General features: G+C 51.5%; 1 protein-coding gene across 1 annotated transcript; it reads left to right on the top strand.

Moving 5' to 3' along the window:
• The first annotated feature begins 944 nt into the window (after nt 1-944).
• LOC119778647 (protein Daple-like) lies at nt 945-26,359 on the top strand. The gene is made up of 17 exons (XM_038277988.1): nt 945-1,501; nt 3,736-3,848; nt 6,273-6,381; nt 10,386-10,455; nt 12,613-12,671; nt 13,341-13,424; nt 13,643-13,786; nt 13,866-14,068; nt 18,395-18,476; nt 18,548-18,706; nt 21,223-21,369; nt 21,498-21,651; nt 21,748-21,929; nt 22,006-22,143; nt 22,218-22,502; nt 22,577-23,995; nt 24,065-26,359. Exons 1-17 carry the CDS (start codon nt 1,442-1,444, stop codon nt 26,357-26,359), a joined length of 5,703 nt encoding a protein of 1,900 aa, XP_038133916.1. The 5' UTR covers nt 945-1,441.
• Nucleotides 26,360-27,702: the final 1,343 nt, after the last annotated feature.

Here is a 27,702-nt window from a genome sequence, read left to right as displayed (position 1 = left end):
GACCTGCCTGCTGCAGGAGCAGACCTGCCTGCCTGCTGCTGCAGGAGCAGACCTCTGCCTGCTGCTGCAGGAGCAGACCTGCCTGCTGCAGGAGCAGACCTGCCTGCCTGCTGCTGCAGGAGCATACCTCTATGCCTGCAGGTAGCGTATCTTCTGGCTTTTGATCTGACCTTAACATCGGTTTCCTTTTCAAACTGAGTCAAGGAAGGCTGATCAGAGAGTGAGAACAAGATAACTACCTTCTACCAACAAGCACTTTCGGGCTCTGTGGGATCCAGGAGTGGGAGTGGGACGAGGAGGAGCAGAGGAAGCTTTTCTCCTAATCTAATGTTTATTTGGATCCATTTTATTTTGGCTGCAGCTGCAGACCATCTTCATGCGGAATAAATATAATAATAAAAAAAATAAAATTATCACAGTCATTAAGGGATATTTGGAAATATAAACTATACTGTAAAATAAAACCCATAACTGAAAGGAATGTGTGCCTAAAAACACAAACTAGTATAAAACTGGGGCTGAAACTAGTTATAAAACTTCTTAAAAGAAAAACAGTAACATGAACTTTAATATAAAAAATCGGAAATAAATTAGAAGAATATAAAACAGTTCATTATTCTGGCTCTAAGGGCGATTAGAAGAACAGAAAAAGAAATTACACCAGATTAAATGTTTCATTTATTTGAAAGAATATTTCGGGGAACATTTGGATAAAGAATAAATGTTAAAAACAAATTAAAGCAAGATTAATTTAAATAATGGTTTAAATGCGGTGAACAGCCTCTCCCTTCCGGCGGGAATCATCTTGTTCCATCACTCATCTTCGTCATTCTGCCAGACTGTGACGTCAGAGCCGGTGTGAAAGCCTTCTCCTTCATTGGTCAGTCCAGCCAATAAGGCGGGAGCTGCTGCTGTGGCCTGTCGTTGATTGGCTGTCCGGGTCGTCGGTCTGCCTCCTTGTGTTCTCGGCTCTCACAGGTTGATGAAGCGGCGGTGTCGGTCCGGATGGAGCCGCCAGCGGGAACAGGACTTTGACCCGGTTCTGCTCACGACTTTCACTACTTTCTCACGTGATTCTTCATGTTTTACTACTTTTCTGCGCTTTTCGACGCTTTACGTTCCTCTTTGTGTCTCCTTGGCAACACGATCAACTATCGGAGCGAAGTTTGGATCAAGTGTTGGACGCTTCGATGGAGCCGCTGAACTAACGGAACCGAGTCCAGAACCTCCGGGAGCCTCAGTGGGCGGTTCTGACCCGGTCCAGCTGCTTTTTACCGACTTTCATCCTCGCTGCTCGCTCACTGTGGGAACCACAGAGACAATAGTGAGCCGCTGCTGAGCGCGTGCACAGAAGGAAGAGAGAGGGGAGGGGAGGGGAGGGGGGACAGCGGCAGCTTTGATCCGGATCGATCGGCGGGTTGATGAGTGATTGAGGACCGAGATGGATGCGACCCTGTCCGAACTGCTGGCCTCCTTCATGGAGTCCCCGCTGGTGCTGTGGGTGAGTGGTGGGGGGAGGCAGGTGCATGATGGGATCAACACGTCACTAACTGGTCCCAGTAGCGCCTGGCACTGAGCAGCATGGTGGTGGCAGCATCATGCTGTGGGCAGCATGGTGGTGGCAGCATCATGCTGTGGGCATCATGGTGGTGGCAGCATCATGCTGTGAGCATCATGGTGGTGGCAGCATCATGCTGTGAGCATCATGGTGGTGGCAGCATCATGCTGTGAGCATCATGGTGGTGGCAGCATCATGCTGTGAGCAGCATGGTGGTGGCAGCATCATGCTGTGAGCATCATGGTGGTGGCAGCATCATGCTGTGAGCAGCATGGTGGTGGCAGCATCATGCTGTGAGCAGCATGGTGGTGGCAGCATCATGCTGTGAGCATCATGGTGGTGGCAGCATCATGCTGTGAGCAGCATGGTGGTGGCAGCATCATGCTGTGAGCAGCATGGTGGTGGCAGCATCATGCTGTGAGCAGCATGGTGGTGGCAGCATCATGCTGTGGGCAGCATGGTGGTGGCAGCATCATGCTGTGAGCAGCATGGTGGTGGCAGCATCATGCTGTGAGCAGCATGGTGGTGGCAGCATCATGCTGTGAGCAGCATGGTGGTGGCAGCATCATGCTGTGGGCAGCATGGTGGTGGCAGCATCATGCTGTGGGCAGCATGGTGGTGGCAGCATCATGCTGTGAGCAGCATGGTGGTGGCAGCATCATGCTGTGGGCAGCATGGTGGTGGCAGCATCATGCTGTGGGCAGCATGGTGGTGGCAGCATCATGCTGTGAGCAGCATGGTGGTGGCAGCATCATGCTGTGGGCAGCATGGTGGTGGCAGCATCATGCTGTGGGCAGCATGGTGGTGGCAGCATCATGCTGTGGGCAGCATGGTGGTGGCAGCATCATGCTGTGAGCAGCATGGTGGTGGCAGCATCATGCTGTGAGCAGCATGGTGGTGGCAGCATCATGCTGTGAGCAGCATGGTGGTGGCAGCATCATGCTGTGAGCAGCATGGTGGTGGCAGCATCATGCTGTGAGCAGCATGGTGGTGGCAGCATCATGCTGTGAGCAGCATGGTGGTGGCAGCATCATGCTGTGAGCATCATGGTGGTGGCAGCATCATGCTGTGAGCAGCATGGTGGTGGCAGCATCATGCTGTGAGCATCATGGTGGTGGCAGCATCATGCTGTGAGCAGCATGGTGGTGGCAGCATCATGCTGTGAGCAGCATGGTGGTGGCAGCATCATGCTGTGAGCAGCATGGTGGTGGCAGCATCATGCTGTGAGCAGCATGGTGGTGGCAGCATCATGCTGTGAGCAGCATGGTGGTGGCAGCATCATGCTGTGAGCAGCATGGTGGTGGCAGCATCATGCTGTGAGCAGCATGGTGGTGGCAGCATCATGCTGTGAGCAGCATGGTGGTGGCAGCATCATGCTGTGAGCAGCATGGTGGTGGCAGCATCATGCTGTGAGCAGCATGGTGGTGGCAGCATCATGCTGTGGGCAGCATGGTGGTGGCAGCATCATGCTGTGGGCAGCATGGTGGTGGCAGCATCATGCTGTGAGCAGCATGGTGGTGGCAGCATCATGCTGTGGGCAGCATGGTGGTGGCAGCATCATGCTGTGAGCAGCATGGTGGTGGCAGCATCATGCTGTGGGGTTCTAAAGGATTATTTTTCATATCTTTTATATATTTTTAGATGCAGTCAGTCCGTATGTGAACTTGTGAATAATTACGGTGAACTAAAGGTGAATCATTAATTTAAATTCAAAGAACCAGAAAATAAAACCAACCATGAGCTCAAAATGGCGCCACAGCAGAAACCTTTGATCCTCCATGTTTGACGGATCAGCCAGTCACTCAGAAACGGGCGCCGATACTCGTAGCGACTCGGAGCTTCGCTCCACGCCTCATTAGTCGGCTTCATTAGATGACAGGACCATGGAGAGCTCCTGTGGACCAAGCGTCCGTCCCGTCAGACAGAACCAGAACTGGACGCCGACCTATGAGGTGCGGTCAGTCCGGTCCGGTCGGCCCGGCGGTCGGTCCTGGACTTCCACCTCGCTGGCGTAGCTCTGCTCTCTCAGGTCCAGACTAACGGGTTCGGTTCTTTTGGGTCTTAATCAGAACTCTGTTGTGTGATGAAGAGGAGGAAGAAGAATTGCTGTAAGGCCTCTAAGTTTAAGTGGGTTTGTGGATGTTCTGGTTCTGACCCGGTCCATAATGTGTCTCCAGGTGCGCTCGTTGGGCCCTTTGGGACCAGGTGAGGACGTGGGTCCAGAGGAGCGGGTCAGCATGTACATGGAGCTGGTGGACGGCGTCTTCCTGCACAAGATCATGACCCACATGTGAGTATGGGGCGGGGCTTAACTCCTGGTTCCTGGATCAGTCTGACATCCTGAGCTGCAGAGATCATCAGAGGGATGGACCACGATCTACAGGAACCAGAACCAGGCCGAACAGAAACACCCAGAGGTGGGCCCGTATCGGTACCAGGTCAGCTCAGGGCCCCTGCTGATGACATCACAATATGACAACGCGTGTACAGCGTTCGTTTATCAGGGGTCTCAGCTCGTTTACGTTTCCTCCAGCGACCAACAGTAGAGACCATCGAGGACTGGCTGAGCTCTGCTGTTAGACGTTGCTAGGCAACGCTCAAACATTCATTATTTATTCTTATTAATCTGAGAGCAGCAGAGGACGAAGGGAAGATCTTAGAAAACCACTGTCATGGAGATTTTAGACAAAACATTTATTCCACTCCTAAGAAATGGAATAAATAGTTAGCTGAAACGTTAGCTACAGTTAGATAGCCACAGTGCTAGCCCTTATAGCGTGGGCTAACACAGAGACACTGCAGGTGCTCCTGACTCGGCACACAGACGCTACCTGATGTTATTATAGTTGTTCGGGCAATCAGGATCTTTTTGGTCGACGTGGCAACGCTCAGCCAATCATATGGTGTGATGTCACTGACAGGCGCCGGGCCTGAGCAGTTCTGGTATCGACACCGGCTCCTAAGGCCGATCCCTGATATCTGCTGAAGCTAATTCTGGTTTTCTTTCTTCATTTATATCAAACGAGGGCGGAGCCTGTTCTATACAGAGATAGAATGAAGCAGAATGATGAAAAAGGGGTCCCTATGTCCTCCAGCAGTCTAAGCCTATAGCAGCAGAACTATAGAGATAGCTCAGGATAACCTGAGCCACTCTAACTTGGATCCTAGTTAGTCCTAGTTAGATCCTAGTTAGTCCTAGTTAGATCCTAGTTAGTCCTAGTTAGATCCTAGGTGGTGCTAGTGGGTTCCTGCTGAGCTCTGGCCATGCAGAGGGTCACAGCCCCCCCACCCTTTGTTAGAAAGGAGCTTCTGAGCCTGGACCTCCAGACGAACCCGCGCCTCCAATCTGCTATTGTCTGCAGAAACAAAGATAATCAGCCATTGTTTTTAAAGCCAAGCTCAGTCTGGGCCGACAGGAGAAAGTGGGTTAGAGGGGGGTGGGGGTGGGGGGGTCTTCCTGGATGGAGGAGATGGGAAACTGCTCAGACTGTCGGTAAATCATTCCAGAATCAGAACCAGGGATTCCCTCACCGCTCCGTCCCGCTCACCAGCGCCGTGCAAACACAACTATACAGGGATCTATACCGTATATACAGCACATCCACATATGACAGCTTTTTCTTTATTTATTCACAAATTATTATCATAAAATAAATAAAAGAAATATAATTATTCAGTTCATTAATTTAGATCAATTATTCAGTTCTTTTATTCAGTTCATTCCTAGCACTGGGTCAGGCAGGAACCGTGGATCTTTGTCTCACTGAACCAGAACTAGGGTTCTAAGTCACGCCCATCATGGCGATTCGATTCAGTGTCGATTTCCTGACCCAACGATTTCATTATTTTCGATTCTAAAGAATACACCACGATACGATTTGATTAATTAGTTCATTTTTTTTTTTACCTCACAGGCTAGAAAATGTTTCAGATTTGAAATAAATCAATGAAAGCTGTAATATCGTTAATGGACTTTATTTGAGAAACTACAGCAAATAACAGAAGTAGAAAAGTTTTACTCCACCTATTCCTATTAAAACCTCATTCACTGAAAAATAATAACTCCCCTGCGTTATAGATCCTGAAAGGTCTTGCATTAATAAATACTGCAGAAAATCAGTGCAATGAGTTCAATGCAATACCTCAGCTCCAGACGCCCCCCCCCCCCACAGACGCTCCGCTGCTCCTCTCCCAGATTGTAGCTGACCGCAGACAGGAGGCCGGCTTGGTTTGTCTTTATGACCGAAAGTGCGGAAAACAACTCGTGAAGTTTGACCCGCTAGAAGAGCGAGGTGCGCGGGAACGCTGGGACCCTTTTTCCACCTGGATCTCCGCTCTTTTTGGCCCTCATGTCCCTCCGTCGTCGGACTAAACTCGCCCCCACTTCCTCGCCGCCTCGGCCGTATCTAGACCCACAGCGTGTAGAACAGACCATGCTTCAATATTAAGCATAAATCAAAAAAGTCTGCGTCAAGCTCACTGCAACACACTGCTGTAAGAGTATAACCAGGAAGAGAGGTAGGAGGGCAAAATAGGTTTAGCGCCACCGCAGCACGGGAGGAGAATTACGCCCAGGAGCAAATGGATAAAAATAGACCGGAGGAAAGAAAAACATGAGTCGCTATCATTGGCTGTTGGATCGATGGATCGATACAAAATGATTTTTATTTACACCCCTAACCAGAACCTGTTCTGTTTGTTTCTGTCTCCATAGCGACCCAAGCCCAACCAATCAGAGGCTGAACAAGAATGTGAACAACGATGTGTCGCTGCGCCTTTACAACCTCACGGTTCTGACCCGACACATCAAGACCTACTACCAGGTAAGGAAGCAGGTAACCGTGGTTACCTGAGGCGGGAAAATGATCCATTCTTTGAGGTGAAGCGAGGTCTGGGCTTTGACTAGGCCATTATGTAGAGCTGCTGGGTTTGGGTCCTAGTTCTGTTGATGACCCAGTTTGGAGCAAGGTCCTTGGACAGATGGACTCACATTTGTCTAAAGGTAGAACCCACAGCATAATACCTCCACCGCCGGTTTTCACATCTGAGCTGTTTGCTCTGATCCCTTGGCTTTGGTTTTCATCCATCATGGTCCAAGATGTCTCCTCTGTCCAGATGCAGCTCAGTCCAGCAGCCATCTTGGTTTCTTTGAGACTGATTCAGGGTCATGACCTTTGACCCAACCTGACCTGAGCCTCCCGCTCGGTTGGACGGGAGCTGCAGAACCTGAAGCCCAGGAATGCAAATGGTGGTGGTGCTGCTGATGGTGAATGGTCAGAACCCTTGAGAAATGTTCCACAGAACCACAGGAGAGCTCCTTCCTGGTGAGCAGCTCTTTCCCAGCAGGTTCTGATCAGCACCTGCTGCAGCTCCTAATTAGCTGGAGTCCCAGCAGACTGGTCTGCTCCCAGTCTCCCCAGTAACGGAGTAACCTGATATCTCAGGAACCTCCCTGCTCCTTCATCAGGGCCCCATGCATGGATCAGACCGGATCTCTAGGTCCTGGTCATGGAGGCTACCCCCTCCTGGTAGGCTGGACCAGTGAGCGGGTCGGACCGGTACTGGGAACCTCTGGGTTCAGGAGGATCCGAGGAACCCCACCTCCTGCTCCCTGGTTGCCATGGAAACAAAGTCCTGAATCCCCCCCATACTTAGACAGTGGAGCTTCTGGTTCTGATCAAGCCCATCCTGAAGCTGCTGCTTCAAAGGCAGCAGAAACGATGACATCAGAACCCGTTTCCCTCCACAGCCAATCAGCTGTTTGTAGCGCGCTGTTAGCTTTTAGCATGCTGTCTGTCCATAGGGTGCTGTTAGCTTTTAGCATGCTGTCTGTCCATAGGGTGCTGTTAGCTTTTAGCATGCTTTCGGTTTGTAGCGCGCTGTTAGCTTTTACCATGCTGTCTGTCCATAGGGTGCTGTTAGCTTTTAGCATGCTTTCGGTTTGTAGCGCGCTGTTAGCTTTTACCATGCTGTCTGTCCTTAAGTTGCTGTTAGCTTTTAGCATGCTGTCTGTCCGTAGGGCGCTGTTAGCTTTTAGCATGCTGTCTGTCCGTAGGGCGCTGTTACCTTTTAGCATGCTGTCTGTCCGTAGGGCTCTGTTAGCTTTTAGCATGCTGTCTGTCCGTAGGGCGCTGTTACCTTTTAGCATGCTGTCTGTCCGTAGGGAGCTGTTAGCTTTTAGCATGCTGTCTGTCCGTAGGGAACTGTTAGCTTTTACCATGCTTTCTGTTTGTAGCGCGCTGTTAGCTTTTAGGATGCTGTCTGTCCGTAAGGCGCTGTTAGCTTTTAGCATGCTGTCTGTCCATACGGCGCTGTTAGCTTTTAGCATGCCGTCTTTCCGTAGGGCGCTGTTACCTTTTAGCATGCTGTCTGTCCGTAGGGCGCTGTTAGCTTTTAGCATGCTGTCTGTCCATAGGGTGCTGTTAGCTTTTAGCATGCCGTCTTTCCGTAGGGCGCTGTTACCTTTTAGCATGCTGTCTGTCCGTAGGGCGCTGTTAGCTTTTAGCATGCTGTCTTTCCATAGGGCGCTGTTACCTTTTAGCATGCTGTCTGTCCGTAGGGCGCTGTTAGCTTTTACCATGCTTTCTGTTTGTAGCGCGCTGTTAGCTTTTAGCATGCTGTCTTTCCATAGGGCGCTGTTACCTTTTAGCATGCTGTCTGTCCGTAGGGCGCTGTTAGCTTTTGCCATGCTTTCTGTTTGTAGCGCGCTGTTAGCTTTTAGCATGCTGTCTGTCCGTAAAGCACTGTTAGCTTTTAGCATGCTGTCTGTCCATAGGGTGCTGTTAGCTTTTAGCATGCTGTCTGTCCATAGGGTGCTGTTAGCTTTTAGCATGCTGTCTGTCCTTAGGGTGCTGTTAGCTTTTAGCATGCTGTCTGTCCGTAGGGAGCTGTTAGCTTTTAGCATGCTGTCTGTCCGTAGGGAGCTGTTAGCTTTTAGCATGCTTTCTGTTTGTAGCGCGCTGTTAGCTTTTAGGATGCTGTCTGTCCGTAAGGCACTGTTAGCTTTTAGCATGCTGTCTGTCCATAGGGTGCTGTTAGCTTTTAGCATGCTGTCTGTCCTTAGGGTGCTGTTAGCTTTTAGCATGCTGTCTGTCCGTAGGGAGCTGTTAGCTTTTAGCATGCTGTCTGTCCGTAGGGAGCTGTTAGCTTTTACCATGCTTTCTGTTTGTAGCGCGCTGTTAGCTTTTAGGATGCTGTCTGTCCGTAAGGCACTGTTAGCTTTTAGCATGCTGTCTGTCCATACGGCGCTGTTAGCTTTTAGCATGCCGTCTTTCCGTAGGGCGCTGTTACCTTTTAGCATGCTGTCTGTCCGTAGGGCGCTGTTAGCTTTTAGCATGCTGTCTGTCCATAGGGTGCTCTTAGCTTTTAGCATGCTGTCTGTCCATAGGGTGCTGTTAGCTTTTAGCATGCTGTCTGTCCATAGGGTGCTGTTAGCTTTTAGCATGCTGTCTGTCCGTAGGGCGCTGATAGCTTTTAGCATGGTGTCTGTCCATAGGGCGCTGTTAGCTTTTAGCATGCTGTCTGTCCATAGGGTGCTGTTAGCTTTTAGCATGCTGTCTGTCCATAGGGTGCTGTTAGCTTTTAGCATGCTGTCTGTCCGTAGGGCGCTGTTACCTTTTAGCATGCTGTCTGTCCGTAGGGCGCTGTTAGCTTTTAGCATGCTGTCTGTCCATAGGGTGCTGTTAGCTTTTAGCATGCTGTCTGTCCATAGGGTGCTGTTAGCTTTTAGCATGCTTTCTGTTTGTAGCGCGCTGTTAGCTTTTAGCATGCTGTCTGTCCATAGGGTGCTGTTAGCTTTTAGGATGCTGTCTGTCCGTAAGGCGCTGTTAGCTTTTAGCATGCTGTCTGTCCATACGGCGCTGTTAGCTTTTAGCATGCCGTCTTTCCGTAGGGCGCTGTTACCTTTTAGCATGCTGTCTGTCCGTAGGGCGCTGTTAGCTTTTACCATGCTTTCTGTTTGTAGCGCGCTGTTAGCTTTTAGCATGCTGTCTGTCCGTAAAGCGCTGTTAGCTTTTAGCATGCTGTCTTTCCATAGGGCGCTGTTAGCTATTAGCATGCTGTTTGCCTGTAGTGCGCTGTTAGCTTTTAGCATGCTGTTTGCCTGTAGTGCGCTGTTAGCTTTTAGCATGCTGTCTGCCTGTAGCTGAGCGCTGTTTTCCACGGTCGATGACGGTAGCCTCCATCTTGACTGGGATGTTGGGTTGCATGGTGACGCACTGACTGTCTGACCCATAATTCGTACTTTTTTCTGTTAAAGTTTGTGAGCTGGAAGGGAAACTTTTTCTGCCGAGCAGCAGAGTCTCAGCAGGCGATGAAAGCTGGGGGGCGGAGCTACTGGAGTTGTCTGTGCGGTGTCCTGCTGGCAGCTCCATGTTTTATTCACTGTGGCGTGTCTGTGGGTGGGTGGAGGCGAGAGTCGTGTTGCTCCTTTGTTTACGGCAGGCTGTAACTCTACCTCCTGCAGCTCTACTTAGAGGTCCTTCATGTTGCTGAGCAGCAGAGGCTAACCCTTAATGTGGTGGTTCTGGAGGTCCTACTGTGACCCCCTCCCTCCTGCTGGGCTCCTCCTGCCTCATCCTCCCTCTAAGCCTGAGCTCCGTTAGTTCTATCTGCTGTTTGGGAAACGGGGGCGGATGTTCAGGAATGGAAAGTATTCCCTCCCAGCTGCCTTTGTCTCTGTTTCCTGTTGGCTGCCGGGTCAGAACCAGGATCTCAGTCCAGTTGGTTCCTCTTCCCTCTGAGCCACAGGCCGAGGACGATGATGATGATGATGATGAAGGCTCATCCCTAACGCTGCTCCTCTTCCTCCTGTCTGTCTCTCCTGCAGGAGGCGCTGCAGCAGCTGGTCCTGATGCCCCTCCCCAACATCCTCCACATCGCCAAGGACCCCATATCAGGTACCGGTACCAGAACCTTCCTCCACTTCACTGAAAGTTCTGGACTCTGGTTTTGGCTCTGACCCGATCGGTTCTGTCAGTGATGGAGTAGAACCTCTGAGAGCAGCACCGCCTGGTTCTGCTTAAGCAGCCCTCAATGAAGACCTGGAACTGGTTCAGTTCTGATCCAGTCCCCCTGTTCCAGTCCCCCTGATCCAGTCCCCCCCATCCAGTCCCCCTGATCCAGTCTCCCTGTTCCAGTCCCCCTGATCCAGTCCCCCTGATCCAGTCCCCCTGTTCCAGTCCCCCTGATCCAGTCCCCCCGTGATCCAGTCCCCCCCATCCAGTCCCCCCCATCCAGTCCCCCTGTTCCAGTCCCCCTGATCCAGTCCCCCCGTGATCCAGTCCCCCCCATCCAGTCCCCCCCATCCAGTCCCCCTCATCCAGTCTCCCTGTTCCAGTCCCCCTGATCCAGTCCCCCTGATCCAGTCCCCCTGTTCCAGTCCCCCTGATCCAGTCCCCCCGTGATCCAGTCCCCCCCATCCAGTCCCCCTGTTCCAGTCCCCCTGATCCAGTCCCCCTGTTCCAGTCCCCCCGTGATCCAGTCCCCCCCATCCAGTCTCCCTGTTCCAGTCCCCCTGATCCAGTCCCCCTGATCCAGTCCCCCTGTTCCAGTCCCCCCGTGATCCAGTCCCCCCCATCCAGTCCCCCTGTTCCAGTCCCCCTGATCCAGTCCCCCTTATCCAGTCCCCCCCATCCAGTCCCCCTGATCCAGTCTCCCTGTTCCAGTCCCCCTGATCCAGTCCCCCTGATCCAGTCCCCCTGTTCCAGTCCCCCTGATCCAGTCCCCCCGTGATCCAGTCCCCCCCATCCAGTCCCCCCCATCCAGTCCCCCTGTTCCAGTCCCCCCGTGATCCAGTCCCCCCCATCCAGTCCCCCTGTTCCAGTCCCCCTGATCCAGTCCCCCTGTTCCAGTCCCCCTGATCCAGTCCCCCTGATCCAGTCCCCCTGATCCAGTCCCCCTGTTCCAGTCCCCCTGTTCCAGTCCCCCTGATCCAGTCCCCCTGATCCAGTCCCCCCGTGATCCAGTCCCCCCCATCCAGTCCCCCCCATCCAGTCCCCCTGTTCCAGTCCCCCTGATCCAGTCCCCCCGTGATCCAGTCCCCCCCATCCAGTCCCCCCCATCCAGTCCCCCTGTTCCAGTCCCCCTGATCCAGTCCCCCTGATCCAGTCCCCCCGTGATCCAGTCCCCCCCATCCAGTCCCCCCCATCCAGTCCCCCTGTTCCAGTCCCCCTGATCCAGTCCCCCCGTGATCCAGTCCCCCCCATCCAGTCCCCCCCATCCAGTCCCCCTGATCCAGTCCCCCTGTTCCAGTCCCCCTGATCCAGTCCCCCTGATCCAGTCCCCCTGATCCAGTCCCCCTGTTCCAGTCCCCCTGATCCAGTCCCCCTGATCCAGTCCCCCTGATCCAGTCCCCCCCATCCAGTCCCCCCCATCCAGTCCCCCTGTTCCAGTCCCCCTGATCCAGTCCCCCTGATCCAGTCCCCCCCATCCAGTCCCCCTGATCCAGTCTCCCTGTTCCAGTCCCCCTGATCCAGTCCCCCTGATCCAGTCCCCCTGTTCCAGTCCCCCTGATCCAGTCCCCCCGTGATCCAGTCCCCCCCATCCAGTCCCCCCCATCCAGTCCCCCTGTTCCAGTCCCCCCCGTGATCCAGTCCCCCCCATCCAGTCCCCCTGTTCCAGTCCCCCTGATCCAGTCCCCCTGTTCCAGTCCCCCTGATCCAGTCCCCCTGATCCAGTCCCCCTGATCCAGTCCCCCTGTTCCAGTCCCCCTGTTCCAGTCCCCCTGATCCAGTCCCCCTGTTCCAGTCCCCCCGTGATCCAGTCCCCCCCATCCAGTCCCCCCGTGATCCAGACCCTCCACAACACTCCCCCCCCCACCCCCAACCCGCTAGAATGTGGTGATGTCATCAGTTCGCTTCTGTTCCAGTCGACCCAGATTTATCCTTTGTGCTCCCGTTCTCCCCGAGTCCAGACTTTCCTGGGTTCTAGTCAAAAATGGACTCTGAGAACTGGTGTTCTGGGTGGTGGGGGCAGTACCGACTGGTCCAGGACCACCAAACGGCAGCTGCAGCGCCCCCTGCTGTTCACACTAACTTACTGCTTTGTTTCCACAGTGAGAAGCATGGAGGAGCTGAAGAACCTGCTGCTGCTAATCCTGGGCTGCGCCGTCCAGGTAGGAGCTCAAACAGGCCGGCATGGCGAGGTCAGGGGGCGGGGCTTACTGAAACCCGATCGTTCTGGCTGTAACCTGAGCATGTGGAGGTGGGGCAGCTCCATTCAGCTCTGTGTTTATAGCTGATTCCCTGCTTCCATCCCAACTTCTCCCCCGCTTCGTCCCTCTGTGTCTGGGCCCGGTCTGACTGGTTTCAGGAAGAGGGAGGCGGGGGGGGGGGGGGGGGGGGGGGGGGGGGGGGGGGGTGCTGATTTCTAAAGAATCGGTCTTTGTCCCACAGGAATTTGTTAAACAAACTTCTGAAGCTTATTTCTCCTAAACCGCAGCCTGTTGGTACTTTGACTCTAGGATCAGACCTCCTGCTGCCATCAGCAGCAGCTGAAGCTCTGATTCCAGGGGGGGGGTAATAAAACCAGACGGAATGAAGGGCCCCTAGAACTGACCCCTGAGGAGCCACACAGCAAAACCCCCAGGTGGACAAAGCAGAAGATTCTGTAACCTTTCATACCGACACAGTGGTCCAGACCAACGGTCCACTAAATAACGACCATCAGTCAGATTAAACCACCTAAATCACCATAGCAACCAATGACGTATTTCTGCCGTTAATCGTCTCTGAAACAATAAAGGTTGAGGATTTCTTCTGCTATGTTCTCTGTCTGTCCTCAGTGTGAGCGGAAGGAGGAGATGATCGAGAAGATCAAGCTGCTGGACATCGAGACCCAGGCGGCCATTGTTACTCACATTCAGGAGGTCTGTGGAACATCTGCAGCTCCTATAAACTTTAGTTTCAGAGAAATCCAATGTTATCTAAAGCAAAAAATAATCCCAAACTGGGATTGGGTCCAGTAAGGAACCAGTTCCAGGTTTCTAAAATGGTAAAAGTTGTTCTGATGACCGTCGTCCTCGGACACCAGAGTCCTACTTCCTGACAGGATGAGAGGAGAAATGTCTGATTCTGTTTGTTTCAGGTCACACACAACCAGCAGAATGTCCTGGACCTCTCCTGGGTGGAGGACGGAGCCCAGCTGGTCCCTGAGGAGCTGGAGCCGCTGTCCCGGAACATGGCGGCGTCACTACGGCAACTCATCGATCAGCGAGACAAAGCTACTGAGGTTGGAAGACGTTTAGATCCGGTCCCGTTGCCCTCTGTCTGAGCCGAGTCTAAAGCAGAAACTCCACCCTGTCCTCCAGGTAATCTTGGACCTCACCCAGGAGAGGGACTACCTGTCCAGTCTGCAGCCCCAAGAAGGAACCAGGAAGCTGGGCGGCCAGGGAGACTCCGTTCTGAAGGACGAAGGCTTGTCTGGGAGCCAGCTGACCAAACAGGAGAAGCAGCATCTGTCTGTGGAGCTGGCCGATGCTAAGGCTAAACTGCGAAGAACCAGGCAGGAACTGTGAGTCCACCTGAGGGGACAACAGCCGTGGTCCAAAAGCTGATGGTCTACCAGTGACAAATAAGCCCAGCAGATGTTTACCTGATCATTAGCTAATGTTCAGCTAATTATTAGCTCATGTTTAGCTAATGTTCCGATAATGATTAGCTAATGTTCAGCTAATTATTAGCTCATGTTTAGCTAATGTTCCGATAATGATTAGCTAATGTTCAGCTAATTATTAGCTCATGTTTAGCTAATGTTCCGATAATGATTAGCTAATGTTCAGCTAATTATTAGCTCATGTTTAGCTAATGTTCCGATAATGATTAGCTAATGTTCAGCTAATTATTAGCTCATGTTTAGCTAATGTTCCGATAATGATTAGCTAATGTTCAGCTAATTATTAGCTCATGTTTAGCTAATGTTCTGATAATGATTAGCTAATGTTCAGCTAATTATTAGCTCATGTTTAGCTAATGTTCCGATAATGATTAGCTAATGTTCAGCTAATTATTAGCTCATGTTTAGCTAATGTTCCGATAATGATTAGCTAATGTTCAGCTAATTATTAGCTCATGTTTAGCTAATGTTCCGATAATGATTAGCTAATGTTCAGCTAATTATTAGCTCATGTTTAGCTAATGTTCCGATAATGATTAGCTAATGTTCAGCTAATTATTAGCTCATGTTTAGCTAATGTTCCGATAATGATTAGCTAATGTTCAGCTAATTATTAGCTCATGTTTAGCTAATGTTCTGATAATGATTAGCTAATGTTCAGCTAATTATTAGCTCATGTTTAGCTAATGTTCCGATAATGATTAGCTAATGTTCAGCTAATTATTAGCTCATGTTTAGCTAATGTTCCGATAATGATTAGCTAATGTTCAGCTAATTATTAGCTCATGTTTAGCTAATGTTCCGATAATGATTAGCTAATGTTCAGCTAATTATTAGCTCATGTTTAGCTAATGTTCCGATAATGATTAGCTAATGTTCAGCTAATTATTAGCTCATGTTTAGCTAATGTTCCGATAATGATTAGCTAATGTTCAGCTAATTATTAGCTCATGTTTAGCTAATGTTCCGATAATGATTAGCTAATGTTCAGCTAATTATTAGCTCATGTTTAGCTAATGTTCCGATAATGATTAGCTAATGTTCAGCTAATTATTAGCTCATGTTTAGCTAATGTTCCGATAATGATTAGCTAATGTTCAGCTAATTATTAGCTCATGTTTAGCTAATGTTCTGATAATGATTAGCTAATGTTCAGCTAATTATTAGCTCATGTTTAGCTAATGTTCCGATAATGATTAGCTAATGTTCAGCTAATTATTAGCTCATGTTTAGCTAATGTTCCGATAATGATTAGCTAATGTTCAGCTAATTATTAGCTCATGTTTAGCTAATGTTCCGATAATGATTAGCTAATGTTCAGCTAATTATTAGCTCATGTTTAGCTAATGTTCCGATAATGATTAGCTAATGTTCAGCTAATTATTAGCTCATGTTTAGCTAATGTTCCGATAATGATTAGCTAATGTTCAGCTAATTATTAGCTCATGTTTAGCTAATGTTCCGATAATGATTAGCTAATGTTCAGCTAATTATTAGCTCATGTTTAGCTAATGTTCCGATAATGATTAGCTAATGTTCAGCTAATTATTAGCTCATGTTTAGCTAATGTTCTGATAATGATTAGCTAATGTTCAGCTAATTATTAGCTCATGTTTAGCTAATGTTCCGATAATGATTAGCTAATGTTCAGCTAATTATTAGCTCATGTTTAGCTAATGTTCCGATAATGATTAGCTAATGTTCAGCTAATTATTAGCTCATGTTTAGCTAATGTTCCGATAATGATTAGTTAATGTTCAGCTAATTATTCGCTAATGTTCTGATAATGATTAGCTAGTGTTTAGCTCACATTGCGCTCTTGCTCAGCTTATTTTTAGCTAATTTCATGTTGAGTTCCTGCCCGTAAATCCCTCCCACACTGATTGCTGCAGGTGTCCTGCCATATCTCCTGCTGGAGGTCACCATGCCTCCATCTTACCTCCAGCTGCTGTCTGATTCTGATAAAACTGATTTTTTTCTCACACCGACTGCCGACTGTTCAGGATTAGCAGCAGCTCCATAGGGTCTCTGCCTGTAGCAGTGAGCTCTTTATTCAGTTTTTGTTCCAGGACCTCCTGCAGCAGTCAGAGACCTGCTGCTGTCTACTGATCCTACTCTGGAAGCCTGGCTGACCGGCTTGTCTTCCTGTCAGAACCTCTGAGGTTTAGCCAGGCCACTGCAGAAGTTCTGCCTGCTTTGGCCGCTCCAGAACCAGGTCCGATTTATGTTTGTGCTCATTGCTGCCGCCATGGCCAAACATCCTCCATAAGCGGCTCTGCACCTCACCGTTCGCCTCTGCCTGAGAAATGAATCTAAATCCATTTGGTTTCTTTTGATTAGTAGATTTCACTTCAACAGATGAGCATTAAAAAGGAAACCAGTGTCTGCATTCATGTGAAAACAGCCTGTCTAATGGCTAAAGGAGCAAAGCTGCAGCTTTAAAACCACAGATTAAATTAAATAGGGAAGTTTTAGCCTTTTAGAAATCAGTTCAATGAAAACATGAAGCTCCGGTGCAGCCTGCATGTCAGTAGGAAGAGTAATGGAATCAATAGAATAATCATATTTTTCTTCTAAAAGTATCTTGCTAATGCTAATATGTTAGCCTAAACCTGCGCAAATAAAACTCCTCTGCACGCCTTAATGCGCCCTAACAGCGTGTTTCATGGAAACACTTCATATGACAGCTAACCACAGAGTAAGCTGCTCACTTTCTCCCTCTCCATCCACCTCCATGCTAACGCTAATAGCAGCTAGCAAGGGAGGGCGGAGCAGAGGAAGCTCAGTACTCAAGAAGGACGGAGCAGATGAAGCCCAGGAAGGACGGAGCAGAGGAAGCTCAGGAAGGGCGGGGCAGAGGAAGCTCAGGAAGGGCGGGGCAGAGGAAGCTCAGGAAGGGCGGGGCAGAGGAAGCTCAGGAAGGGCGGGGCAGAGGAAGCTCAGGAAGGGCGGGGCAGAGGAAGCTCAGGAAGGGCGGGGCAGAGGAAACTCAGGAAGGACGGAGCAGAGGAAGCCCAGGAAGGACGGAGCAGAGGAAGCTCAGGAAGGGCGGGGCAGAGGAAGCTCAGGAAGGGCGGGGCAGAGGAAGCTCAGGAAGGGCGGGGCAGAGGAAGCTCAGGAAGGGCGGGGCAGAGGAAGCTCAGGAAGGGCGGGGCAGAGGAAGCTCAGGAAGGGCGGGGCAGAGGAAGCTCAGGAAGGGCGGGGCAGAGGAAGCTCAGGAAGGGCGGGGCAGAGGAAGCTCAGGAAGGGCGGGGCAGAGGAAGCTCAGGAAGGGCGGGGCAGAGGAAGCTCAGGAAGGGCGGGGCAGAGGAAGCTCAGGAAGGGCGGGGCAGAGGAAGCTCAGGAAGGGCGGGGCGTAGGAAGCTCAGGAAGGGCGGGGCGTAGGAAGCTCAGGAAGGGCGGGGCAGAGGAAGCTCAGGAAGGGCGGGGCAGAGGAAGCTCAGGAAGGGCGGGGCAGAGGAAGCTCAGGAAGGGCGGGGCAGAGGAAGCTCAGGAAGGGCGGGGCAGAGGAAGCTCAGGAAGGGCGGGGCAGAGGAAGCTCAGGAAGGGCGGGGCAGAGGAAGCTCAGGAAGGGCGGGGCAGAGGAAGCTCAGGAAGGGCGGGGCAGAGGAAGCTCAGGAAGGGCGGGGCAGAGGAAGCTCAGGAAGGGCGGGGCAGAGGAAGCTCAGGAAGGGCGGGGCAGAGGAAGCTCAGGAAGGGCGGAGCAGAGGAAGCTCAGGAAGGGCGGGGCAGAGGAAGCTCAGGAAGGGCGGGGCAGAGGAAACTCAGGAAGGGCGGGGCAGAGGAAGCTCAGGAAGGGCGGAGCAGAGGAAGCTCAGGAAGGGCGGGGCAGAGGAAGCTCAGGAAGGACGGAGCAGAGGAAGCTCAGGAAGGGCGGGGCAGAGGAAGCTCAGGAAGGGCGGGGCAGAGGAAGCTCAGGAAGGGCGGGGCAGAGGAGCAGAATCAGGACGGATAGCTAAAGTTTCTTTCAGCTTTTATACCGGCCGCATTTTGGCCGAAGTCGATTTAGGATCCAGACGCTGATTAAATTGTCGGCCTCCAGTCTGCTCCTCCACCTCACCTCCAGGGTTCTCCCATCAGAACCAGTTGGAGGGAAGAACAGAACTAGACTCTATTGCTGGGTAACTGGGATCAGATGGAACTCGGAGTCTGATAGAATTTGGTTGGGTTTTAGAGGCGGGACCAGTTTGGATCAGCTCCTTCTGAATGTTTTCATGTCTGCAGGGAGGAGAAAACGGAACAACTGATGGATTCAAAACACGAGGCGGAGCGTCTGGATCAGGAGCTGCAGAAACTCAAACAAGAGGTCTGACCTTCTTCTGATGTTCTTCAGACTCTGATCCTCCAGTTCTGCTTATCGGTGTGTCTGTGGTCCAGAACCAGGCTCTGTCGTGCGAGGCGCGGTCGGTCCGCCTGTACCGGGACGAGGTGGACTCTCTGCGGGAGCGAGCGGCTCGAGGAGATCGCCTGGAGGCTGAGCTGAACAGATTCAGAGAGAAGCTGAACGACGTCCACTTCTACAAGAGCAGGGTGGAGGTGAGGCTCATGGGAATGTCTCTGAACCGACCCCTGATCCCAGGTTCTACAGCCGGGCAGGAATGGTTGGATCAGGACCGACCGTACGTACGGCTCACACCAACAGGCCGCCATCTATGGAACCCCGCCCACCCACAACCAGGAACACGGAGAAAACTATAAAGATCAAGATAGAGTTTATTCAATGTTAAATAGATAATAAAGTTAAATAGATAATCTTAAGATCTAATTATTAAATTCCTATGTTTCAATATATATTTATATAAATACATTTTAGGAGTTGTTCGAATATATATTTATATGAAGGTATATTTGACTTATCTAGTGATTTATTTATAGATATATATTACGTACTCATGGTCTTTCTCTTATCGGGGTCAAAGGGCAGCAGCCTCAGCAGATCCCAGACTCTGCTGGAGGAGGCCTGAGGCGCTCCAGGCAGCACAGAGACTTTTAACCCTTTCCTGCTGATTGATTGATTGATTGATTGATTGATTGATTGATTGATTGATTGATCTATCTCACAGTGGAGAACTTTTCTGAGCAGCTCTGGGGAGAGGGAGTCAGGCAGATAATAGAAACAATAAAGCTCACTGACTACGCCTTGGCTTCCTGACATGGTGCTCTCCATTGTTTACTTCCCTGATTTCTGTCAAACTGGTGACATCATCAACGCCAACCCACCGTGATGTCGTCACTAGACACGCCACACTAGTGAGTGGTTAGACCAGCTTTTATAGCCAATGGGAAGAGAGTCAGATGCTGATTGTTAGCAGGTTGATCAATGATAGAAAATCCCGCGTTAAGCTGCTGTTCTCAGTGGGAAAGAGGCTGAAGTTCCTCCATGTTTTCCTACATAATCAAAGCTCCCAGACTGTGATTGGTCGGTCAGTTTCAGACCTGAGAGGCTGAGTCTCACCGGAACCAAACTGATTGAAGTAACTGTTGACTCCAAAGGTCTGATGTTGTTTTATGTGATGGTTACCCCCGGAATCCACATGCTGTGTCGGCGCTCCGCCCCGCTGACATACGTCGCCGCTCCGCCCCGCTGACGTACGTCGCCGCTCCGCCCCGCTGACGTACGTCGCCGCTCCGCCCCGCTGACGTACGTCGCCGCTCCGCCCCGCTGACGTACGTCGCCGCTCCGCCCCTCTGACATACGTCGTGTGGAGCGTTTATCTTTCATGTAAATCGGTGAGAGTTGTTCCACATCCACCGCTATTAGAAATTATTTTAATGCCATCAACAAGAAGCATGTACACAAGTTATTAGTGTGCAGAGTTCCATGACTCTTGTATGTATGTAAACACACACACACATATATATTTATATATATATAAATAAAACTATTTAGAACTCCTCAGAACCGCTCAGGACTCTGTAGACCAGAAGTCACAGATTAGAGGACCGCGGTCCGGATCCACCTGCTGGCTAACCAACCTGATTTAAAACATTTGCCTGATGATGGTGTCTTAACGTCACTTGCTCCGCTTCTCTTGTTACCCAGAAATCCCACATCCTCCATCTCCTCCTCACAGCGCCGCGCAGTGCTGCTGACCTCCTGCTCAAAGCAAAGCCTGCAGCCTCCGCTGTTCCTCCCGTATCGCTGCGCTCCGACTGATCCTCGGAGCTCGAGGAGAGCATGCGCCATATTATTATTAAATTCATAGGAGCAAAACATGCAGAAATTAACGCTTAATTTAATCTGGCAGATTAAAATAATCCCCATCTGCCTCCAGCAGATGTTCAGTTTCTGGTCTGTTTAAGAACCAATAGCTTTTATCCAATCTTTGAAATAAACACTGTTAGATTTTTGAAATATAGAAGAATTATGCTCTGATTTGTAGTTGCTGATCTGTTGTTACTATATTTTAATTTGACAAACCGGATCTTCTCGCCGATCTTTCTCCTGTTTGGTGCGATTGCAAAGTGGATCCGGACCTGGCCGGACCGGAGCGGAGCCTGCACATTTAGAGGATGTTTGGCTCAACCTGCTGCTGTGAAGCAGGATTCTCCACCATGAACAGAATCAACAATAAATCTGGATCCAGGCTCAAAATGAGCTCCTTGATATGTGCTTGAGAATGGCTTAGTCTCTGGTTAAACCCAGGTTTAAAGCCTTGCAGGGCAGCCTAAAGCCCACTGCCAACATTAAGACAGAAACAAGAAAGGAAATAACAAACCATCAGTTCAGGGGTTTGAGAAAATATGTGGAAATTATCTATAAACCAAACTGAACGATTGTTGATCTCTATTAAAAAAAACACTTTAGATTTTAAAATTTTCCTTTTTTTAATGTAATTTTTTTTTTTATTTACAAATTCAGTGTATAACATGGATGCATAAACAGCTCATTTTATTTCAGTGTTAAATTCATTTAATAGTAACAAATCATTAAAAATGTCTCCGGACCTTTCCTGATTGATAATTTTCTTTTTTCGGACCCGCTGATTTTTAATTGGTTGCACCTGCAGTAGAACCTCCTCAGAACCATCATGTCCCTCTATGATGTTCAGGAGTTGCGTGAGGACAACACGACGCTGCTGGAGACCAAGGTGTTGCTGGAGGAGCAGCTGGCCGCCGCCAGGGGGCGCTGTGACAAGATGCACACGCTGGAGAAAGACAACCTGCTGCTGCGAGCCAAAATCCACGACCTGGAGATGGTAAGATGGTCCTTAGCAACGGTCCAGGTGACCTGAGCCGTCCCTAGGGGCCGGTTCCGATGTCCCCGCCTGTCAATGGAGCCGAGGACCATGAGGAGAAGCTCCTCCAACCTGTCTGTGTTCTGCAGGAGCGGGACGGCGAGCGTCGGAGGCTGGAGGAGCTGGTGGAGGAGAACATGCTGCTGGAGATCGGTCAGAAGCAAAGCATGAACGAGTCGGCCCATCTGGGCTGGGAGCTGGAGCAGCTCACCAGGAATCACGACGGCACCACCAACACTGACAGTATGGCTCTGAGCGCACCTCCTGCTGCTCCTCCTGCTGCGCCTCCTGCTCCTCTGACCGGTTCTGCTCCAACCAGCTATCCTCTCTGCTCTGCAGGTCGGAAATCTCTGGTCCACGAGCTCCACGAGTGCGTTTCCAGTCGAGTCCTGAAGCTGGAGAAGGAGAACCGGGAGCTGCAGGCGTCGATGGACGTACTGAAGGAGGAGAACCACCTCCTGCAGGAGCAGCAGCTCCACAAACAGGAACTGGGGCGGGAGAACCAGAGTCTAAGCAGCAAGGTGAGGAGGAACACCTTTGATCCAGTGGAACAGGAGCAGAACTGTCCTAGATGGTTCTGGTCTCTGTCATTCCCAGGTGGAGCGTCTTCAAGCATTACTGGACCAGGAGCGACTGACCAATCAGGACATGGAGGCTCTGGGGGAGGAGCTTCTGAAGGAGAAACAGGGTCTGGAGCGAGAGATGCACGCTCTGCGGGCTGACAAGGATCGTCAGGTACGCTTGGTGGAGAACGCTCAGTCCCTCCTTCCTTTTGCGCCTCCTAGACCCGCTGATTCTCTGCTCCACAGATCTCCGAGCTGGAGAGCGAGAGGCAGCACCTGTCGGAGGCGGTGCGCCTCCTGCAGGAGCGCGCTCAGTCCAACAGCGAGGCCCGCGTCCGTGAGGTGGAGGCCCAGAACCGCCTCCTCCACCAGAGCATCACTGACACCAGCTCCCGGATGGCCAGTCTGGAAACACAGCTGAAGGTGGTGAGCGAGGAGGCGGAGAGGCTGAGGGAGCGCTCGGCACGCTGCGAGGAGGCAGAGAGGGAGCTGAGCCGTCTGGAGAGGAGCAGGGAGGCTCTGAACATGGAGGTAAGCAGAAGGTCCAGGTTCCTCAGGGTTCCCAGACAGAACGCCTCCTCTTCATCTTCCTGCTCGGCCTCCAGGTGGCGTCGCTTCGTCTCTGCAGTGAGCGCTCCGAAACTCTGGAGAGGCAGCTGACCTCCCTGGAGCAGGAGGTGCTCAGACTGAAGCGGGAGGCTGAGGAGGCCCAGAAGGAGCTGCAGCGGCTGGCTAAGCAGGAGGCAGAAAATGGGCTGCTGTCAAAGGAGAACCTGGAGCTCCGTCGTTCCGTAGAAAGCCTGCGCTCCTCATCCGCCCGCCTGCCCTTACTGCAGGAGGAGCTGGAGGAGGCGCAGAGAGAGGCGCAAGAAACGCAGCGGAGGCTGGAGGCGGCCATGGAGGAGGCGCAGGGAGAGAGGAAGAGAGCAGAACGGCTGGAGCAGAACCTGTCTGTTGTGAACCAGGAGAAATGCCACCTAAAGGAGGAGCTGGAGAGGAGCCGGGAGGAGAAGCAGGAGCTGGACACCAAGATCAGAAAGACTCAAAGCAGGGAGGAGGAGCTGAGCCGGGAGCTGGAGGAGCTGAAAGAGGAGCGCAAGAGAAGAGAAGAGGGAGATGAGGAGAGGAAGAAGCTCCAGCTGGATCTGGAGCAGTCTGAGGAGAACCGCAAGAAGCTGGAGAAGGAGAACTTGAGGATCCGAACCCTGCTGGAGGCCAAGGAGACCGAGCTGGAGGAGAAATGGAGACGCGCCTCCGAGTCCATGAAGGAGGCGGCGGCCCTGAGGAAGGAGCTGGAGAGACTGAAGGAGGCGTCGGTCAGAGCCAAGGAACTGGAGCGAGACAACAAGGAGCTGCAGAAGCAGGCCACCATCGACAAGGAGACCCTGACGACACTGAGGGAGGTGAGGATGGTTCTCCCAGAGGAGCAGGTTCTCCCAGAGGAGCAGGATCTCCCAGAGGAGCAGGATCTCCCAGAGGAGCAGGTTCTCCCCGAGGAGCAGGTTCTCCCCGAGGAGCAGGATCTCCCAGAGGAGCAGGATCTCCCAGAGGAGCAGGATCTCCCAGAGGAGCAGGTTCTCCCCGAGGAGCAGGTTCTCCCCGAGGAGCAGGATCTCCCAGAGGAGCAGGATCTCCCAGAGGAGCAGGATCTCCCAGAGGAGCATGTTCTCCCAGAGGAGCAGGTTCTCCCTGAGGAGCATGTTCTCCCAGAGGAGCAGGATCTCCCAGAGGAGCATGTTCTCCCTGAGGAGCAGGATCTCCCAGAGGAGCAGGATCTCCCAGAGGAGCATGTTCTCCCTGAGGAGCATGTTCTCCCAGAGGAGCAGGATCTCCCAGAGGAGCAGGATCTCCCAGAGGAGCAGGATCTCCCAGAGGAGCAGGTTCTCCCCGAGGAGCAGGTTCTCCCCGAGGAGCAGGATCTCCCAGAGGAGCAGGATCTCCCAGAGGAGCATGTTCTCCCTGAGGAGCATGTTCTCCCAGAGGAGCAGGATCTCCCAGAGGAGCATGTTCTCCCTGAGGAGCAGGTTCTCCCAGAGGAGCAGGTTCTCCCAGAGGAGCAGGATCTCCCAGAGGAGCAGGATCTCCCAGAGGAGCATGTTCTCCCAGAGGAGCAGGTTCTCCCTGAGGAGCAGGATCTCCCAGAGGAGCATGTTCTCCCTGAGGAGCATGTTCTCCCAGAGGAGCAGGATCTCCCAGAGGAGCATGTTCTCCCTGAGGAGCAGGTTCTCCCAGAGGAGCAGGTTCTCCCAGAGGAGCAGGATCTCCCAGAGGAGCAGGTTCTCCCAGAGGAGCAGGTTCTCCCTGAGGAGCAGGATCTCCCAGAGGAGCATGTTCTCCCAGAGGAGCAGGATCTCCCAGAGGAGCATGTTCTCCCTGAGGAGCATGTTCTCCCAGAGGAGCAGGATCTCCCAGAGGAGCAGGTTCTCCCAGAGGAGCAGGTTCTCCCAGAGGAGCAGGTTCTCCCAGAGCAGCATGTTCTCCCTGAGGAGCATGTTCTCCCAGAGGAGCAGGATCTCCCCGAGGAGCAGGATCTCCCCGAGGAGCAGGTTCTCCCAGAGGAGCAGGTTCTCCCAGAGGAGCAGGTTCTCCCCGAGGAGCAGGTTCTCCCCGAGGAGCAGGTTCTCCCAGAGGAGCAGGATCTCCCAGAGGAGCAGGTTCTCCCAGAGGAGCAGGTTCTCCCAGAGGAGCAGGTTCTCCCAGAGGAGCAGGTTCTCCCAGAGGAGCAGGATCTCCCAGAGGAGCAGGATCTCCCAGAGGAGCAGGTTCTCCCTGAGGAGCATGTTCTCCCTGAGGAGCATGTTCTCCCTAAGGAGCAGGATCTCCCAGAGGAGCAGGTTCTCCCCGAGGAGCAGGTTCTCCCAGAGGAGCAGGATCTCCCAGAGGAGCAGGATCTCCCCGAGGAGCAGGTTCTCCCAGAGGAGCAGGTTCTCCCAGAGGAGCAGGATCTCCCAGAGGAGCAGGTTCTCCCTGAGGAGCAGGTTCTCCCTGAGGAGCAGGATCTCCCAGAGGAGCATGTTCTCCCAGAGGAGCATGTTCTCCCAGAGGAGCATGTTCTCCCAGAGGAGCAGGTTCTCCCAGAGGAGCAGGATCTCCCCGAGGAGCAGGTTCTCCCAGAGGAGCAGGTTCTCCCAGAGGAGCAGGATCTCCCAGAGGAGCAGGTTCTCCCTGAGGAGCAGGTTCTCCCTGAGGAGCATGTTCTCCCAGAGGAGCATGTTCTCCCAGAGGAGCATGTTCTCCCTGAGGAGCAGGATCTCCCAGAGGAGCAGGATCTCCCAGAGGAGCAGGTTCTCCCAGAGGAGCAGGTTCTCCCAGAGGAGCAGGTTCTCCCTGAGGAGCAGGATCTCCCTGAGGAGCATGTTCTCCCTGAGGAGCATGTTCTCCCAGAGGAGCATGTTCTCCCAGAGGAGCAGGATCTCCCAGAGGAGCAGGTTCTCCCAGAGGAGCATGTTCTCCCAGAGGAGCAGGATCTCCCAGAGGAGCAGGATCTCCCAGAGGAGCAGGTTCTCCCAGAGGAGCAGGTTCTCCCAGAGGAGCATGTTCTGCCTGAGGAGCATGTTCTCCCAGAGGAGCAGGTTCTCCCAGAGGAGCAGGATCTCCCAGAGGAGCAGGTTCTCCCAGAGGAGCATGTTCTCCCAGAGGAGCAGGATCTCCCAGAGGAGCAGGATCTCCCAGAGGAGCATGTTCTCCCTGAGGAGCATGTTCTCCCAGAGGAGCATGTTCTCCCAGAGGAGCAGGATCTCCCAGAGGAGCAGGTTCTCCCAGAGGAGCATGTTCTCCCAGAGGAGCAGGATCTCCCAGAGGAGCAGGATCTCCCAGAGGAGCAGGTTCTCCCAGAGGAGCAGGTTCTCCCAGAGGAGCATGTTCTGCCTGAGGAGCATGTTCTCCCAGAGGAGCATGTTCTCCCAGAGGAGCAGGATCTCCCAGAGGAGCTGGTTCTCTCAGAGGAGCATGTTCTACCAGAGGAGCAGGATCTCCCCAGAGGTGCAGGATCTCCCAGAGCGAGCAGGTTCTCCCAGAGGAGCATGTTATGCCCTGAGGAGCATGTTTCTTCCCCCTCTGAGGAGCAGGGTTCTCCAGAGGAGCAGGTTCTCCCAGAGGAGCTTGTTCTCCCAGAGGTGAAGGATCTCCAGAGGAGACAGGTTCACTCCCAGAGGAGCATGTTCTCCCAGAGAGCAGGTTCTCCCAAGAGGGAGCCAGGTTCTCCCAGAGGAGCGGTTCTCCCAGTGGAGCAGGATCTGCTGAGGAAGCAGGATATCCCTAGAGGCAGAAGGATACTCCCTGTGAGCGGTTGTTTCTCCCAGAGGAGCAGGATCTCCCAGAGGAGCAGGATTCCCAGAGGTGCTGGAGTCGCCAGAGGAGCTTTGCAGGCGGCAGCAAGACCGTATTGAAGGTTATTCAGCTGCTGCCTCATTGCTCCTGATGGGCGTCGCTGAGCGTTGGAGTCGCGTCTAGGTTGGTTGCAGGAGATGGGGGCCGAATGAAGCTGTAATGCAGAGCAGATGATCGTCCAGCGGGAGGTAGCGGTTTTCACTGCTGCGGGATAGGGGGAGTGGACTGTTCAGGATCGTATACACTGGTGTTTAGGCAGGGTGGGTATGAGGTTGATGCTGTATGTCGGACGTTGATGAACCGACTGATGACTGTCATGAACACTGCATGCACTGATTGCTGAATGATTGATAGAATGAATGAATGAATTGAATGAATGATGAATGTAATGAATGTAGAATGGATGCATTAATGAATGCTGAATGAATGATGAATGATGAATGAATGATGAATGAATGATGAATTGTATTACTGATGATAGAATGAATGACTGATGAATGTAATGAATTGAATGAATGGATGAATGACATGAATGAATGAATGATGTGAATGCTGAGTGATGAACATGAGGAATGAATTGAATGGATGAATGAAGAATGATGAATAGCATGAATGAATGAATGATGAAAGAATGAATGAATGATGAGTGATGACATGAATGCTAGAAAGACTGCATGGACTGGATGATGGAATGAATGAATGAATGCATGATGATGAATTGGCTGACTTGAATGAATGACTGATGGATTGAATGAATGATGATGAATCGATGAATGAATGCATGAATGAATGCATGCATGATGAACTGATGTATGGATGAATGAATGCATGATGAATGACTGATGAGATTAATCTATTGAATGATGAATGAATGAACTGATGAATGACTTGATGATATGAATGACTGATGAATGGAATGAATGAATGAATTGAATGATAGATGTAATGAAGAATGCTACTGCAATGACTGATTACATGGAAGGAATGATGATTGAATGACATTGAATGAATGAATGAATGAAATGATGCATGAATAAGCAAGATGAATGATGCAATGCATGAATGAATGAATGGCACTGATGGACTGAATGAATGAATGAATGAATGAATGAATGATGAATAGAATGAATGATGAATGAATGAATGAATGATGAATGAATGAATGAATGAGGAATGAATGGTATGATGAATGTGCTGATGACTGAAATGAATGAATGAATAGAACTGAATGATGGATGCAATGAAGAATTGAATGAATGAATGAATGAATACATGAATAGAATGAATGAAGGAATGAATGAATGAATGAATGAATGAATGAGATGAATGAATGACATGAATGAATGCAATGAATGAATGAATGAATGAGTGAATGATGAATGAATGATGAATGAATGAATGA

This window comes from Cyprinodon tularosa, unplaced genomic scaffold, assembly GCF_016077235.1.
Source record: "Cyprinodon tularosa strain WSP-4 unplaced genomic scaffold, ASM1607723v1 ctg1367, whole genome shotgun sequence".
Taxonomy (NCBI): Eukaryota; Metazoa; Chordata; class Actinopteri; order Cyprinodontiformes; family Cyprinodontidae; genus Cyprinodon; species Cyprinodon tularosa.
Note: the sequence above shows the minus strand (reverse complement) of the source record. Positions and strands in the feature narration are given on the sequence as shown.

Coding starts and splice junctions, on each gene's coding strand:
- LOC119778647 (XM_038277988.1), top strand. CDS start 1,442: ATGGATGCGACCCTGTCCGAACTGCTGGCCTCCTTCATGGAGTCCCCG. Junction 14,069..18,394: donor CGAAGAACCAGGCAGGAACT/GTGAGTCCACCT, acceptor TCATGTCTGCAG/GGAGGAGAAAACGGAACAAC. Junction 21,370..21,497: donor AAATCCACGACCTGGAGATG/GTAAGATGGTCC, acceptor TGTGTTCTGCAG/GAGCGGGACGGCGAGCGTCG.